At 33.3% G+C, this 16,147-nt stretch overlaps 1 protein-coding gene across 4 annotated transcripts in view; it reads left to right on the top strand.

Annotated features, from left to right (window-relative positions):
- The first annotated feature begins 1,150 nt into the window (after positions 1 to 1,150).
- The window catches only part of LOC133172008 (active breakpoint cluster region-related protein-like), a 32,251-nt gene continuing 17,254 nt past the window's right edge, over positions 1,151 to 16,147 (top strand). For 2 of the 4 annotated variants that reach the window (XM_061306809.1, XM_061306807.1), the window contains exons 1-10: positions 1,151 to 2,854; positions 7,588 to 7,706; positions 7,928 to 8,065; positions 8,408 to 8,599; positions 9,840 to 9,953; positions 10,097 to 10,130; positions 10,502 to 10,554; positions 11,186 to 11,305; positions 11,981 to 12,102; positions 12,793 to 12,860. In XM_061306809.1, the coding sequence (XP_061162793.1) occupies positions 1,312 to 2,854; positions 7,588 to 7,706; positions 7,928 to 8,065; positions 8,408 to 8,599; positions 9,840 to 9,953; positions 10,097 to 10,130; positions 10,502 to 10,554; positions 11,186 to 11,305; positions 11,981 to 12,102; positions 12,793 to 12,860 (2,503 nt within the window). In that variant the 5' untranslated portion in view covers positions 1,151 to 1,311. The remainder of the gene's footprint in view (positions 2,855 to 7,587; positions 7,707 to 7,927; positions 8,066 to 8,407; positions 8,600 to 9,839; positions 9,954 to 10,096; positions 10,131 to 10,501; positions 10,555 to 11,185; positions 11,306 to 11,980; positions 12,103 to 12,792; positions 12,861 to 16,147) is intronic. The other 2 variants (XM_061306810.1, XM_061306808.1) reach the window with 1 other exon arrangement.

Genomic DNA, 16,147 nt, shown 5'->3' with positions numbered 1-16,147 from the left:
GAAAAGAGAATTATCATGTTATAAATGTTAAATTTACTAGTGGAGGTAAATGCAAAATTAACATGATACCTAGTTGCCATATGTAAATTTTGCATGCACTTCCACCTAGTAAATTTAAAATTAACATCATGATAGAATGTTGGAACTTATCTCACCCCCACCAACACCTACCCCTTCACGAAATAGGTTTTTCGACTTTAGTTGTTTTAAACTGGTTAAAATTCTTTTAGGTACCTTGAAAATTATATTTTTGGGCCTCCCCTTACTTTGATAACCCCTTACCCCTACTTTGATTAATGGTGCCACGTGCTTGCACATCATAAACAAAATTTATATACATTGTAGGTGTAAATCAGCACGATGTATGTTACTTACTTTACTTAATTCGAAATTCAATCATGGTTCGATAATATGCTCCCACTCCTGAACCATTAGCGGGAAACTCAAATTTAAACACCGAAGACCTTCCAAAGCTTTTCAACGGTTGCACTTAAACATCAGAATTATACTAAGTCTATCCAGAGACATATAATAAATAGTCCCTCTATTATATGTCTCTGGTCTATCATAAACATTTCATTGTTAAATAAACCCTTATGAAATTCTTAGTAAAACATTATTATTTAGAAATTAATTAATAATTCTTGTAGGACAAAACATTTACAATAGAGATTTTTCGTCATTCTTGATATTTATATTCGATTAATTAGATGCCATAATAGGTACATGTAACAAACTAAGTGACAGAAAGTGTTTAAAAAAGTCCTTAATGCCGAACCTTCGGCTCAGGTGAGCTAACTTTGATAGAATGACCGTCAGACGGACGGAAAGGGGTTATTCTATATGCTCCGGCATTTCATGGGGGCATAAAAATATGTTGATGGGAACAGTAGGACTAAGGTTACTCAAGTGAGCGTTGTGGCCCATGGGTCTCTTGTGTGCACATAAGCATGGTTGGGAGGGAGCTTTAAATTTACAGTGTACAAGCCTTATTCTTATTTTGACATTTCTTCAAAAAGTGTGGGTAATTCAAGTAGGCATGGTAGGCCTATGTCGAAACTAAAAGATGGATTAACCAGGCCTCCAACAAAGATTAAATGCGTATTAACAGCCTAAACAGGGATGGGACCGTTCACTGAAATATATCCGAGGAGTTCCGAAGTAAGAACGTAAACAGAAATGGCGGCTATCAAAAAACACGGAAGTGAAACATGACAAAATCCGAGCTTCAAATAAAGGATTTCCTGAGAAATTTAGAAATATCACTCCTCGTCACATCATCACTGTAATGCCTCAAGTACATGTGTTATAATGGAGCAATTATACAACAAGTTTGTGGAAACATGGAATGCAGAATTTCCTCAAGAAGACCCACCGTTACTTGACCTACATGGCTGTATTTCAACTTCAGCTGATGGATTCGAGTCAGTAAATATAACCCATCTTGGAAAATTTTATAATGAATCAAGGGAAACTTCGAAGAGGCTAAGGCGAGAGTTAAAAAAGGCTGAGCTTATAGAAAACTTTTGGCACACTCTCATGAAAGACTGCAATGGATTTGAATCTTCCGAATACTCACCAAGAAAAAGTACAAGTAGAAAAAAACATCTCTCAAGTTCAAATGACTATGACAGAAAATCATCAGATGAAGTTGGAGGAAGGAAATATTCTTTGTTGGATGGTCTTGGAAAATGTGTGGACTCCACCTTAGAAACTTTTGTTAATATTGGTATGGGTGGTGATGTTATTGATGTAACTGATAATCATGAAATCCAGGTGAACGCGGTAGTAAGCGGTAATCAATATCTTAGAACAGATAATGAGTCAAGTGATGGAGCTACTGGAGATAACCTAGTAACACAGGTATGTGATAATCACAGACGGGACTCCGGTAGCACACCAAACAGAGAGCACAATTCATATAGGCCTATTAATGCTGGGGTTCTAGACAATGAAAGAAAAGCGCACAGTGATGATGATGAGGAAGATGAAGTAAATTATGAAAATCAGTGCACCAGAAAATTATCAGCGTCAACAGAAAGAACACCCTCTGCAAAGCCTGCCATTCCTCCTCGAAGACCAAGAGCTGAACATCCAGTTAGACCGAAACCTCCCACAGTCCCCCGTGGTATAAAACTCAGTCCCAGTTCCAATCATCGTAGCCCACACAGAAGTAAAGGGGAACCAGTTCAAACGAAAGTAAATCGAGGAAAGCATGATTTAAACATAGGGAACGTAACAACAAGGGCATGCACACCTGAGACTAACCTCGATGAATTGACAGGAACAAATTCTTTTGACAATTCTTCCACTGCTTCCTTAAGTGAATCAACTAGCTCCCACAAAACTGTTGAGGTGCAGGACAAAGACATGTTAAGAAAATTCAGGTTGAGTGATGGAGGAAAAGAAAAGCGTGGAAGTGGTGAAGTAATATCAACAGGGTACAAACACCTTAGCGGTGAATTAGACACAGTGAGTAGTCCTAGTGAAAAAATCACAGAATCTAGTCAGAAACTATCCCCAGAGTCTAATAAAGATCCCAAAAACAGGAAACGATTGAGGTCTAATGACTATGAGAATTTTTCTGTGGACTTTCTCCTAACAAGGAGAACACCAGTGTTTGAATTGGACGATGAAGATGACCGTGATAATCGTGGCTCGGACATTTATGACAATGTAGGCTCCACGGGGACCAAAAAATCTAGTGACTCAAGCTTCTCTAGTGCAGACTCGACCTCAATCACTAGTCTTACTAGTGGAGAGGTGTGTGATTCCAACACAAATGGTCCTGATTCTTCAGAGAGTGCTCTCAAGAAACGACCTGGAGATGACAGCACATCTCAGAATACCCAAAGTAAGTATAAATTACTGCAATAAAAAAAACGTCATAACTTTCATGGCTGTATGTTCTTATAAAGTATTAAAGGAAAAATCCAATTTTTTGGCACACTGCACTGAAAGTTCATATGTAAAAACAACATTTCTTTTTACTTCTTTTAGAATTTTACATGTTTTTGCATAAATGAGTATGCTTAGTCTTGATTATGTTGCTCAATTTATAATTGACTTTTATTATACTTTAACAAATAATATATACAAAATCATATGTACTAGCTTATTATTTTTTTTAAATCATCTGTTGGGTTACCTAAATATACATAAATATTAACAACAGTCACAGGTGTGCCATAGGTATTGCATGCATACCTGTTACATGTTAATATACATGTAAATACACAGGTATACTATTACATAGGTGTACACTTTTTGTATGCAATAAGGTTTTTAACCAGTTACAGTCTAATTTCTCTGGTCACCTTGTAAAAAAAAACAGCCCTATAGTTGTTATTCTAACTATGAAAAACTCTTTTTGGTCAAAAACACCAGCTGTTAGTGAGCGATGACACATGAAGATCTATCTATGTTTGATAATGATTATCTTCCTGTTGTCAGTATTCTAGCTTACCCCACAGAAAACAATTCAACTCTTTGTACTATGCACAATGTGAACTATACATAATTAATAAACACAAATATAATATATAATCCTAAATTAGATTTTTTATATTCGGCCCACACAAACTGTAATTTTTATGACGGTTTGGATAACTTGACTTTTGTCATTCTTGGCTACTACATTGACAAATCAATTATCATGTAGTTACTACAGGTAATTGCATTTTAGCATACTAGTAGGGGATCTTTATGTAGGACTATAAAAAACAAAAAACAAACAAACAAAAACAATGCTCATTTGTTTGAAAATAAACTTAATATGAATTGCACAAGAGAGAGAGAGAGAGAGATTTCTCAGTGATACACAAAATGTACTTATGCATGATTGATGTTTCATTTATGTTTCATCCTAGCATTATTATATTTAATGCTATTAAATCTGAATCCTGGATTCACAGGTCTTCATTATTAAGCTAGCGGATCATGGGGAGACCATGCATGTTTAAAACTGAGTTGGTATTATAAATTGTTCTGCATGTAAATCCTAGCTTATATACAACAGATGGTGAAATTTGAAATGTTTTTTCTTTGGAATGTGAGGTTTTGGCAAAGGATCCCAAAATGTATAGAATCTGGGGCAGATGTGCATATTTTGTTTGGGGTGTGATTTAATTCTTATGGTTTAGGATATAAACATGATGAAAATGTGTGAAGAAATAAGATTTATTGACACAGGTACAACATATATGAACACAATCCCTTCATTTGCATTTCAGTGTAATTCTACATCAGAAATGTCATATTACAGGGGTGTGCAATTACCGACGCCCGGGGCTATCAATTTTAGAGGTCGGGCTACGATAAATCTATACTGCGTTAGCCCGTTGGGCTAGTAAATCTAACACGAAAGTATACTTATGTATACATCAACTGAATTGATGTACAAATTAAATTTGTTGTAAAATCATAATCTTTAATTCGTTTTAACCTATATGTATTATGTGTTGCTATCGCCAGTCGTTTCAGTGACAATTATAGTTGATAAAAATAGGGAGAAGTACCTGACAATAACAAAGCGCAAACCATTATTTGTTTTATTTATTTCAACTTTAATGTTTTTTTTTTTTTTTACCTTTTTGTTATACATGTATTGTTTTTGGTAGTTAATGGGCTAGTGACTGGCAACCTCAGGCTAGTAACTTTGTTACTGCCACTAGCCCGACGGGCTAGTAACTAAATTTTGTAATTGCACATCCCTGTATTATAACCATAGTAATGACGTAACTATAGATCTCTTATTATAATTCAGGAGAACTTTGCATAATTTTACAAAATTGTTTCAACTGAAAATTTAAAGGTTTCATCAGTTATGATGGCAACTACCTCTATAAACTTTAATTCAGATCATACCCCCAAATCATCTTAGTGAAATATGTATATGTACCCCTTTTGTCTCATGATTGACATTTAAGTCAAACAAAATACAAGTGATTTATGATCACAGTTTCCATTAAAAATCTACCTAGTGTCATGCTGAATTTCTCAATGTTAAAGTTGTTATGCAGTCACCTGCAATTCACATTCAAGTAAATTTTGCAGATATATAACATATTCACCAAACAAAATATAGGCATTTGTAACAATAGTCTCGGGCAGCTTTTAAACAGATTGTAGGTGACATTTTTCTCAAATAAAATTTGTAAGCACAAAGTACATAGATAAAAGAAAACAGTTTTTCAGCATGTACTTTATTGCGTGCTGGCTATATTATTGTTTACTTTAGAATACCCCATTCTAGATAAAGCCTGTGTTTATGTTTTTTCAGGTGTCCCGGTCAGACCGTATAAATCATATCATACCCAGTATATTATACCCATAAAACGGTACATGTACAGTACCATTATGATGTAAGAATATCACCTTATTCAGGAAGTAAACTAATACTACATTTTATGCAAATTCACTTTTGTTTTTTTTTTTATAAGGTTAAAATAATCATCTTTTGAAAACTGTTATCATTGGTGATCTGCTATTCTGAAATGTTTCCTCATTTTTTAAAAAAAGATTCATTTTGTACAATATGTTGTATACATGTAACTTTAAAAAAAAAAAAAATTCTCACAGCCTCAAGGGTTCTACAAGTTATACATTACCAGCAAATGATACGAGCCAATGGTTATAATTTGAAAAAGTAATGGCCCTGATATGAAATTTAATGGGCATTTTAAAGATGTTAGGAGGAGATGGTTCCTATGGTTACTGTTAAGGAAATGGACACATGACTTGCCTCAAGAAGGAAATTGAATCATGTTAATTCCAGTAATACCAAGGAAGTTCCCTCTATCATTTCTAGACATCCTTTCTTATTTCAGAGGATGTCAATTATGTTTTTTATAATTTAAAAAATAAAGGAATTCCTTGACCTAGTTGTAGCTGGTTAAATTAATTTATAATTTCCCCCAAAAAAACACAACTTTTTTTTCAAAGGAATGTAGAAAATCTCATGTAACATGTAAATATAAATTGGTCCCAGTAGGATTTCTAATTACATATTAAATATATATCACAAGTTTGGCAAGATGTAATAATATGGAAGGAATGAGTTACAGTTAATTTGTTATTTGCATGGTCTTTCAATTTAATTTCAACTGATAACTTGCATGATTTCTTAGATAAAATACAAGTAAAACATTTAGTGCACTGCTTGAGAAAGATAAGACTTTATAAAACCTTAAATCTTAAAATAATCTATCAGTATATGAAAAGGAGTTTTATTCTGGATATCTCTGATGGTATCAATAAATCCAGATAACACACTGAAAAGATTTACAAAATGCTGCATAATCTACAACTATTAATAATTAATGTACTAAAAATCGATCATGTCCCATTAAAATTTCCGAAGAAAGTTCAGATTGTTTTGGAATGTGGCTGATCAAATTCTTTTTCTCATTTGATTTACTGGATAAGCTACTGTCACATATGATTCAGTGGGAAATGTTTTTGTAAAATCATGAAATTGATCATGTTGGTAGCAAAGAAATTATAAACAGCTTGTAATTAGTCACGTCATATCTTGTGACTGGTTAACAAAAATGTCCATCTCTATTAGTCATAAGGATTAAAGTCATCGTCCCCTATTTGTATTTTTGTCATCACTTTATATTAGATCTATACACGTCATGTTCAGTATTGTAAAACATTTTTAGAAATCTGAGTTTATTTGTTTTTCCGGACTTCTGTGTTTCCCTGCTCAATCAAAGTGTGTCAAGTATCTTGAGAATGTGACTGTAGTATATATATATCTGTCTATTTAAATCAAATTTCAAACATGGTGAATGATTCATTGCCTTGATATTTGAAATAAGTTGGAACGAAAGTACTCTTACACCCCTTCTAGTTTCCTAGAAAGGGTTTTCCATACTCCACCCATATCAATTTTTGTGTAGATAATCACGGAACATTTTGCAATCAGTGACTGTTGGCTTTTTAAGACTAAAACACATGACTAAAACACCCACCCTGGTTTTTATTGTTGTTTTATATTTTAAAAGATAGAGTTTATGGGTTAAAACTTACACATGAACAATTTTAGAATTGAAATCAGCAAGAGAAAGCATGAGGGAGAAAAGAAAATTATGTAATGTTTTGTACATAATTCTTAATTGTACATACCCATAGTAGTTAATGTTTAATATCTACTGTTAGTTCATTAAATTTGGGGGGGGGATGTTTTTTTTTGTAAGCAAATAAGAAATAAAAATCATTTTGAAGGAGACTTTTTGCAAATGAAATTTAGTCCCCATAAGTTTTTTTTTTAAAAACAAAAATTGAATTTAAAAGATTTCAAAATAATATTCTAATTGGTTTAGATTTTGATTTAAATACACCTTCAATTGGTAAAATACAGGTCTCTACGTGGTATTTAATTGGCAGCAAATTGTATGTGTCCTTGGATTGTATGATCTTGAACATTATATGCATAAATTACATACAATGCACTGCCAGCATATTTTGCAAACTATCATAATACAATTCTTGCTCTGGTTAATGACTGGTATTAAAAAAGTTCAACTTCAATGCAGATATTTAGAATCAAGGTGAAACTAACGTTTTTTTCTTTCATTTCAGCAGGTATGGATCTGGAAGATACAGAAAATACTCAACAGAAAGACGAGGTTGATGGGAAGTGTCATGTGATCACGGAGGCTCCAGGGGGAGACTCGGAGGACACAAGTGATACTGACGTGGTATTCTATTTCATAAGAAGAATGTCCTTAAATTTAGCATTTTATTTTATGTAAAATCTTGAGTGCTGATCTAGTTGGAACTTCTGTAGCAGTGATTTTTATTCTTTTTATAAAAGCATTTTTTGGTTCATCTTAAAACAAATCTTTAGTGGTCATTCTAGTAGATATGTTATGAAAACATTACGTACACAAATGAATTGCATATAGTACATATATTTTAGCCTGAATTGTCCAGAACTATGAGCCTTAGTAGTTCAAAGAAGATCAGAGACCAGAAACTTCACATGAGGAAAATTCTAGTCAAAGGAATTCTGGAGAGTGAGAGGACCTATTTATCCTTGCTTAAAGATATAACAGAGGTAAGCAAAATGGTTAAAGGGGGTTGGTTGGGGGGGGGTTAAATGTGCTTGAACTGCATGCAGTACTGTCTCCCAATTGATTCACTATGTATTTCCATAAGGTTGATATTTTGGTTTCACTGATTTAATAAATGTACTCTTCTGTAGTCCTGGTATAAGAACTGCATGAAGTAAAAAATATTTTCTCTAAAGGAAGGGTAGTGGATATAAATTTTATTGCCAGGCATTTTCATTGATATTGAACAGAACACATGGTCACCTGGGGCTAATTGATTTCAATCACTTAAGCAATAATTGGATGTGTGAAGAATTTCCAGTAGGTTGTGCTTTTTATTTTGACAGCTTAAACGGAAGATACAGAACCAGATAACCAATTTAAGAGATACCCCAATGTGTTCAATGGAGGATGTAACCACCATATTTTACCAGGTGGAAGAAATCCATGTTCAACATGGTAACTTCGTGGAGAAGCTACAGGCCAAAGTGGATGCCTGGTCAGATATCCAGAAAGTTGGAGATACGTTTAAGGAGCTAGTAAGTCTGAAGTGTACTTGGTATGCCTATAATATTACATTTAATCATGTTGAATTTACCCAGTTTAGTGTTATGTACTGCTCCTTAAACAAGTAGTGTTCCCTGGTGTGTAAAGCAGTTCTGTTTTTCCTATTGTAAGTGATACTTACACTTCAGTGTGTCAATTATACTTATATTATGTCAAAATGAGAGTGTTTGCAGTGGGCGTAATTCATTTAATGTAACTGTTATTTTTTGTAATCATGATTACATTATTAATAATTTGTTTCCATTGTACATGACCCCTTGGGGTTCTCTATCAGTGAATAAACTTATCTGTCTATACCATATCCCTTCATTTTACCCCTCACTTGAAAAGTGGTGGGTATTTAGTGATAGGGGTGTCCCTCCATTTGTCTGTATGTCCTTCTGTCATAACACTTGGGGTTACACATCTCTTATCCGCAACTCTTCCTATACCACTGAATAAAATTTAATGATACTTTCACAGAATCTTTGTTACATAGTGCCATTGTGCACCTTCTCTTTTTTGTTTCGATTGGACAGATATTGGAGGTTTCCCATATTTTAGTAAAACCTGGACACTGCCATTCTTTTTATAATACTGGGGGGCACCCATCTCTTATCTGCAACTCCTCCTATATCACTGAATAAAATTTAATGAGACTTTCACAGAATTTTTATTACATAGTGCTGTTGTGCACCTCCTATTTTACATTTCAACTGGACAGATATTTGGGGTTTCCCATAGCAAAACATAAACTTTGCTACATGTATTATACTCGTATGGGAGTGGGGGTATCATTTTGTGAGCTCGGTGCTCACAGTACCTCTAGTTTATAAATGACACAAACTTATGATGTTTTATATTTTGAGGGTTTAATCTTTTATAAGGTTTGAAATTATAAATTGCATGCATGTAGTTGTTTTAACGGTCAAAAAGTAGAGCAATTAACCAAAACCAAAGATAATTTCCTCATTTTTGTTGCTGTTTTATCAGCGGTGAGATTTCCTTATCATGGTTTATAAATATAATAAAAGATCAGATTCAAACTATTATTATGATAGCCAAGTTCCTAGAAAAACTGAATATTCAATAAAAAAATTTTAATAATATGGATTTTCAAATTTTATTATTGTAGGCTTATGTCTGGGTTATGTTTGGGTTTTATGTATGTTTTATTTGCAATGCAGTATTATTTAAAATTATGAAAATTATATTTTGTTTGTTCAATTTCAGATTGTTTATTTTCCTATGTATATGAAATATGTTAATCACACCCACGAAGCAGCAGAATGTATACTGAAATGTAGCAACAATAACGAGGAGTTCCGAAAGCTGGTCTCCTCTGTTGTAAGTCTATGAATAATTGCATTTTAAATCAATTATGATAAATTGCACCAAATATGTGCAGAATATTAGAAGGTCCTGTTCTGCAAAGAAAATATTAGTCTTGCTGATGTGGTAGTCAATTAACATTCTATTTATTATTACAGACATTAACCAATGGAGGCCAGCATACACTGCAAGGTAAATATGAATAAAATATTTCATGAACCTTGAAAGATAAAAAAATTGGAATACCGGTACAAAATACATGAATAAGGAAATGAACTAGTTATATAATCTCTCTAGTAGCATTGAACTTATCATTATCAGATTTGCGGACAATACATCTACTAAATGGTGTCTGCAAAAATTCAGCCCTACTTTAATTATAACAAAATCTTTAACAAGAAAAAAAATTAGCTTTCCCTTCTTTCTTTTCATATGTTTTACCAATTTAAATGATAAAGTGTAATTTGTTTTGCATTGCCTTTAGAATTTAGTTAATTGGCTGTGTTTTTTATCTGATTCATAGTTGTTGGTTTGTATATCTGATATTTTGTTTTTATTTGTAGAACTTTTATTTACACCTGTTCAGAGGCTTCAGAGAAATACTCTAGTCATACATGTAGGTACTACTCTTATAAAAACAGAGATATACTCTAGTCATACATGTAGGTACTACTCTTATAAAAACAGAGAAATACTCTAGTCATACATGTAGGTACTACTCTTATAAAAACAGAGAAATACTCTAGTCATACATGTAGGTACTACTCTTATAAAAACAGAGAAATACTCTAGTCATACATGTAGGTACTACTCTTATAAAAACAGAGATATACTCTAGTCATACATGTAGGTACTACTCTTATAAAAACAGAGAAATACTCTAGTCATACATGTAGGTACTACTCTTACAAAAACAGAGAAATACTCTAGTCATACATGTAGGTACTACTCTTACAAAAACAGGGGGGTGGGGGGAATTTTAGAGAGCATTTTGGGTTTTAAAGAAAAAAAATGAAGATTTTCTTTTTGGAGTGGGTCATAAAATTGAGTAGCATGACCTGCAATGTCATCTGTAAACAGTTATGATTTTCACTTTGTTTTTTATGTATTCAACAAAAACTGTTGGTATTAGTCCAATATGGATTAGATGTAAGAAATATTAAGTATTAAAGTTCAGATCAGGATGAAAGATATTAAGATGTAATGAAAAGACATGATAACATTTTTTGGGTTTATTATGCCAATAGGATCTCCTGAATTATACACCAGAAGATCATGATGATTATAAAGTCCTGATGAAGACCTTAGATTTGGCTGACCATAACTTAAAGAACTTTGCCACTAAACCAGATTCAGAAATAGCAAATGTAAGTTTCCTCATTATAGTTTGATAAATCCTGGTCTAGGCACCAAAAATGTTCCTGACAATGCATGTTCTTAAAATGTACATGTAGCTCCAATAAGTACATGTATAAGATGACCTAATATTTAAAGATATTAATTATTATTTTAAACTAATGCAGAGAATGAATCAGCTGAGTTTCTTGTGAGTAAAGTGGTTGATATGTGTAACTAATAGAATTTCCCCATGTCACTTGATTGCACTGATCACTGACTGATCACAGAACAAGAGTATTGCTAACAAAAATGGGTTTGAGTATTGGCTTAACTAATGATGTTGTAGATTAGAAATGCTAAAAGTTACTATGTTTGTAGTCAACTTTTTACTGGCACAATTTCCTGACACAAATCTTTCCCAGAAAATATATTGTATTTTAAAAAATTGTTAATTTGATTCACTTTTTACCCGAGAGAAGCCAAAAAATATTCCTTTGCTGTTAAATATTTTTTTGTCAAAATATTTAATGATTAGAACATGTATAACAGTATTTTTGAGTTAAGGTGACCATGTATCAAGCATTGAGCCTGAACTTGAATTATAATAGGGTCACATAAGCTGATTTTAATATGAAACTGCATACCTATGTCATATTTTGAATAAGACTAGACCAAATGATGAAAATTGATGCTCTATTTTGCAGACAGAAGACCATCTGGTGAAGAGTGGCTTTGTTGTGGAGATGGTAGGAAACTCCAGAAAACTTAGATTTCTTTTCTTGTTCACCGATGTCCTTGTGTGTACTAAGCACAAGCAAACAGGAAGGTATGTAATGTGTACATATGTTACTATATTTATTAGTTCTACATGTATTTTATTCTGTCAGGTGTTTTCATATGACTGGTAAATTGGAAAATCTCTGCTACACAATGGTGTTATCTTTATGTTGTTAATGAATGTTCTTCTTCATGTTCTGTACTGAATATCTTTGAACAAAACCTGAAAAGAATGGTTCACACAGAATGAACCTCAGTATTTGTTAACACTGCATATTTGTATTTGTAAAAGTATATGAAGCCTCCTCATAATATGAGCAAATGTTAAATCATTCGGAATGATATATTCTGCCCTTCCATAGACAAAGCATCTTTTTCCATAGTTGACGCCTTCAACGAATTCCTTAACTTTGAATTGACAAATTTCTATATTGGTCATCTTGTTCAAGGCAGACTTTCCGAGTCTTGTTCTTGAGATTGTCAAGTACTGGTATATTTTTCTCCAATGATAATTCCTTTTCTGCTTGGTGAAAGATGATACTATACACTTTCAAGTACTTTTCCCCAACATACATCCTCCCTAGATGTATTTACACTAGGTATTTTAAACCAGGACTTTCTAAATTTAATAAGGATGTAATTGTCTATGTCACAGTGTAGATTTTCCCTTTATTAATAGTGTAAGATTTCTGTATGAAATATATTTTTATTAAAACCAATTTTGATTATTTTTTTTCAGAAATCGTGTAAATGTATTTGAAGTGAAATGGTTTCTGCCAGTACCACATATCACCATGGAAACTAAGTGTAAGTCATTGAAATTCTTAAAAATATTTCCACGATATATTTTTACAAGTTTTGTGACATCTTGTAGATAGTGCTGAATTCTGTTTTTCCTTCCTGGTGGTGTATGTACTCCAAAAGGATGTGGCACAGATCTGAACTCTGTTGTTGATCTGCTGCCCTTACACAGTTAAATGTGTCAATATATTCACACTTGATGTAGGAAGTTATTAGGTTAACCTCAAGGTCCTTGTTAGTGAACTCATTCAGTGATGAAGTTGATAACAAGAGAATAAAACAGTAGACAGTTGTTAATGAGGTCTTTCCTCTTTTTAGCTCTTCTGAGCCAAAGGCTCAAAGAGCTAATGCGATGGCCATTTGTGCGGTGTGCGTAAACTTTTTAGAATATGGGCCATAACTCAAGAACCCCTTGGCCAATTATTGTCAAATTTGTCACAGGGTATCCTTGGCCCAAGGACTCCCTTTTATACTAAAACTGGGGTTGTGACCCTTTAACAAGGGGAGATAATTAGGAAAATAGAAACAAAAGTACTGGTTGCTAAAAAATCTTCTTCTCAAGAACCACTGGGCAGATTATCACCAAACTTACACAAAAGGATGAGGATATGTTGTAGATTAAAATTTGCACGGGGATTTACCCTGGGGCAAAGGGCGTGGTATCAAGGTCACTTCAAAGTTGACCAAAAATCACATTTTATTAAAATGTTGATATTTTTCTTACTATAAGGACTAGGATCATCAATTCTTGTCAGTTGGTGCATCTAAGGACCTCATATCATGTTGACTCAAAAGTAGGTCACGGTGACCTACTTTTTAAATTTTGCGGCCATTCTTTTTCAAAATGATTTAGAGGTATATTTTGAACAATTTAAGGCCTATGATCATCAAACTTTGTCAGTTGATGCATCTTGGGTCCTCAAAGTACGTCAACTAAAAAGTAGGTCACCTTGACCTACTTTTTGAATTTTATGGCTAATCATTTTTAAAACAATTAAGGTCATTAATTCGAATACGGGGAGGCTTAGAATCATTAAATCTTGTAAGATGATGCATCTTGGGGCCATAAAACATATTTATTAAAAAGTAGGTCACAGTGACCTACTTTTTGAACTTTGCAGGCATTCGATTTCAAAGCGTTTTAGAGGCATAATTTGGACATTTTAAGTCCGATGATCATAAAACTTTGTAAGTTGATGCATCTTGGGTCTTCAAAAAAGGTCAACTGAAAAGTAGGTCACCGTGACCTACTTTTCAATTTATATGACTATAATTAAATATTTCAGGTACTAATTGGCTTAGAATCATCAAACTTTGTCAGTTGATGCATCTTGGGTCTTCGGAGTAGGTCGACTAAAAAGTAGGTCACAGTGACCTACTTTTGAAAATTTATGGCGTTAATTTAATATTTCGGGTACTAATTGGCTTAGAATCATCAAACTTTGTCAGTTGATGCATCTTGGGTCTTCAGAGTAGATCGACTAATAAGTAGGTCACCATGACCTACTTTTGAAAATTTATGGCTTTAATAAAATATTTTGGGTACTAATTGGCTTAGAATCATCAAACTTTGTCACTTTATGCGTCATGGGTCTTTGGAGTAGGTCGACTAAAAAGTAGGTCACCGTGACCTACTTTCGGAAAATTTATGGCTTTAATAAAATATTTCGGGTACTAATTGGCTTAGAATCATAAAACTTTGTCAGTTTATGCGTCATGGGTCCTCGGAGTACAACAATTGAAAAGTAGGTCACGGTGACCTACTTTTGAAAATTTATGGCTTTAATCAAATATTTCGGGTACTAATTGGCTTAGAATCATTAAACTTTGTCAGTTGATGCGTCTTGGGTCCTCGGAGTACAACAACTGTAAAGTAGGTCACGGTGACCTACTTTTGAAGTTTTATGGCTGTATTTAATATTTTCAGGAATTATTTGGCTTAGAATCATCAAAATTTGTCAGTTGATGCATCTTTGGTCCCCGGAGTAGGTTGACTGAAAAGTAGGTCATTGTGACCTCCTTTTGAAAATTTATGGCTGTAATTAAATATTTTGGGTACTTATTGGCTAGAATCATCAAACTTTGTCAGTCGATGTATCTTTGGTCCTCGGAGTACAGCAACTGAAAAGTAGGTCACGGTGACCTACTTTTGAAAATTTATGGCTTTAATTAAATATTACAGGTACTAATTGGCTTAGAATCATCAAACTTTGTCAGTTGATGCATCTTGGGTCCTTGGAGTAAAACAATTGAAATGTAGGTCACTTTGACTTACTTATAAAATTTTATGATTATAATTTTAAAAAATACTTTAGGTATTAATTGGCTTAGAATCATCAAACTTAGTTGATGGGTCCTCAGAGAATGACAAGTGATAAGTAGGTCACCATGACCAACTCTCAGGTACTAATTGGCTTAGAATCATCTTGGGTTCTCAGAGTGTGAATTGGAATTTCAAGGGTTCATGTAAATATACAGGATACTTCGAGGCTTCAAATAGAAGTGATAGGTTGTACAGTTTATCAGAAGAGCGATTCAAGGCCCTTGGGCCTCTTGTAATTGCAATAACATCATGATTCATAATTACATGTATAAAGTTTCAAGTCAAAAATAAAACTCTTGATTTTAATGTTTTTCTATTTAACAATTTTCTTGTTTTGCTATGCACAGAATTATTATGTCAAGGTTAACTTTCCTTCCCTATATATGTTAATCTCACGTGACCTCACTGGAAATTAAAACAGATCTTGTGAATTATAGTACCTTAAAGATATCTTTATACAACTTAAGTCACAGTGTTTCCTAAATATATCAAATAGGCTAGAAAATAGTAGCTAGTAAATGCTGATATAGAGTGTTGAATAAAACATTTTTTTTTTTTTGAGTGATTCTAAGAGGAGTTGGAAAGAAATCTTAGTTCCATCACCAGGAAATATTATTTCATAGAATTAACAATTCATTTTTGTATTTTAGAGATTTTTTTTTTTTTAAAGATGCAAAATTTTGAGTTGTGTCTTCTTCTTTTTTAAACTCAGCTAAGCTGAAAGCTCGAGAGCTTTTCTAATCACATTTTGTCTGGCTTCCATCTGTCCATTGGTCTGTAAACTTCTGACATTATCCACTTCTTCTCCAGAGCTACTGGGCCAATTTCCTCCAAACTTGTCACATAGCATCCTTGGTGAAGGATTCAACTTTAATAAAGAGCCCAATCTCTCACCAGAAGACACACTACACAAGATTCACTTTCACCTGTGTTACTATCTAAATTACAATAATCTTGTTGAAAGATAAAT

The sequence above is a fragment of the Saccostrea echinata genome, unplaced genomic scaffold (genome assembly GCF_033153115.1).
Source record: "Saccostrea echinata isolate AGI-Se365-2 ecotype Australia unplaced genomic scaffold, CSIRO_AGI_Sech_v1 ptg000054l, whole genome shotgun sequence".
NCBI classification, from domain to species: Eukaryota; Metazoa; Mollusca; class Bivalvia; order Ostreida; family Ostreidae; genus Saccostrea; species Saccostrea echinata.
The sequence above is the reverse complement of the archived record's forward strand: the minus strand, read 5'-3'. Positions and strand labels throughout refer to the sequence as shown.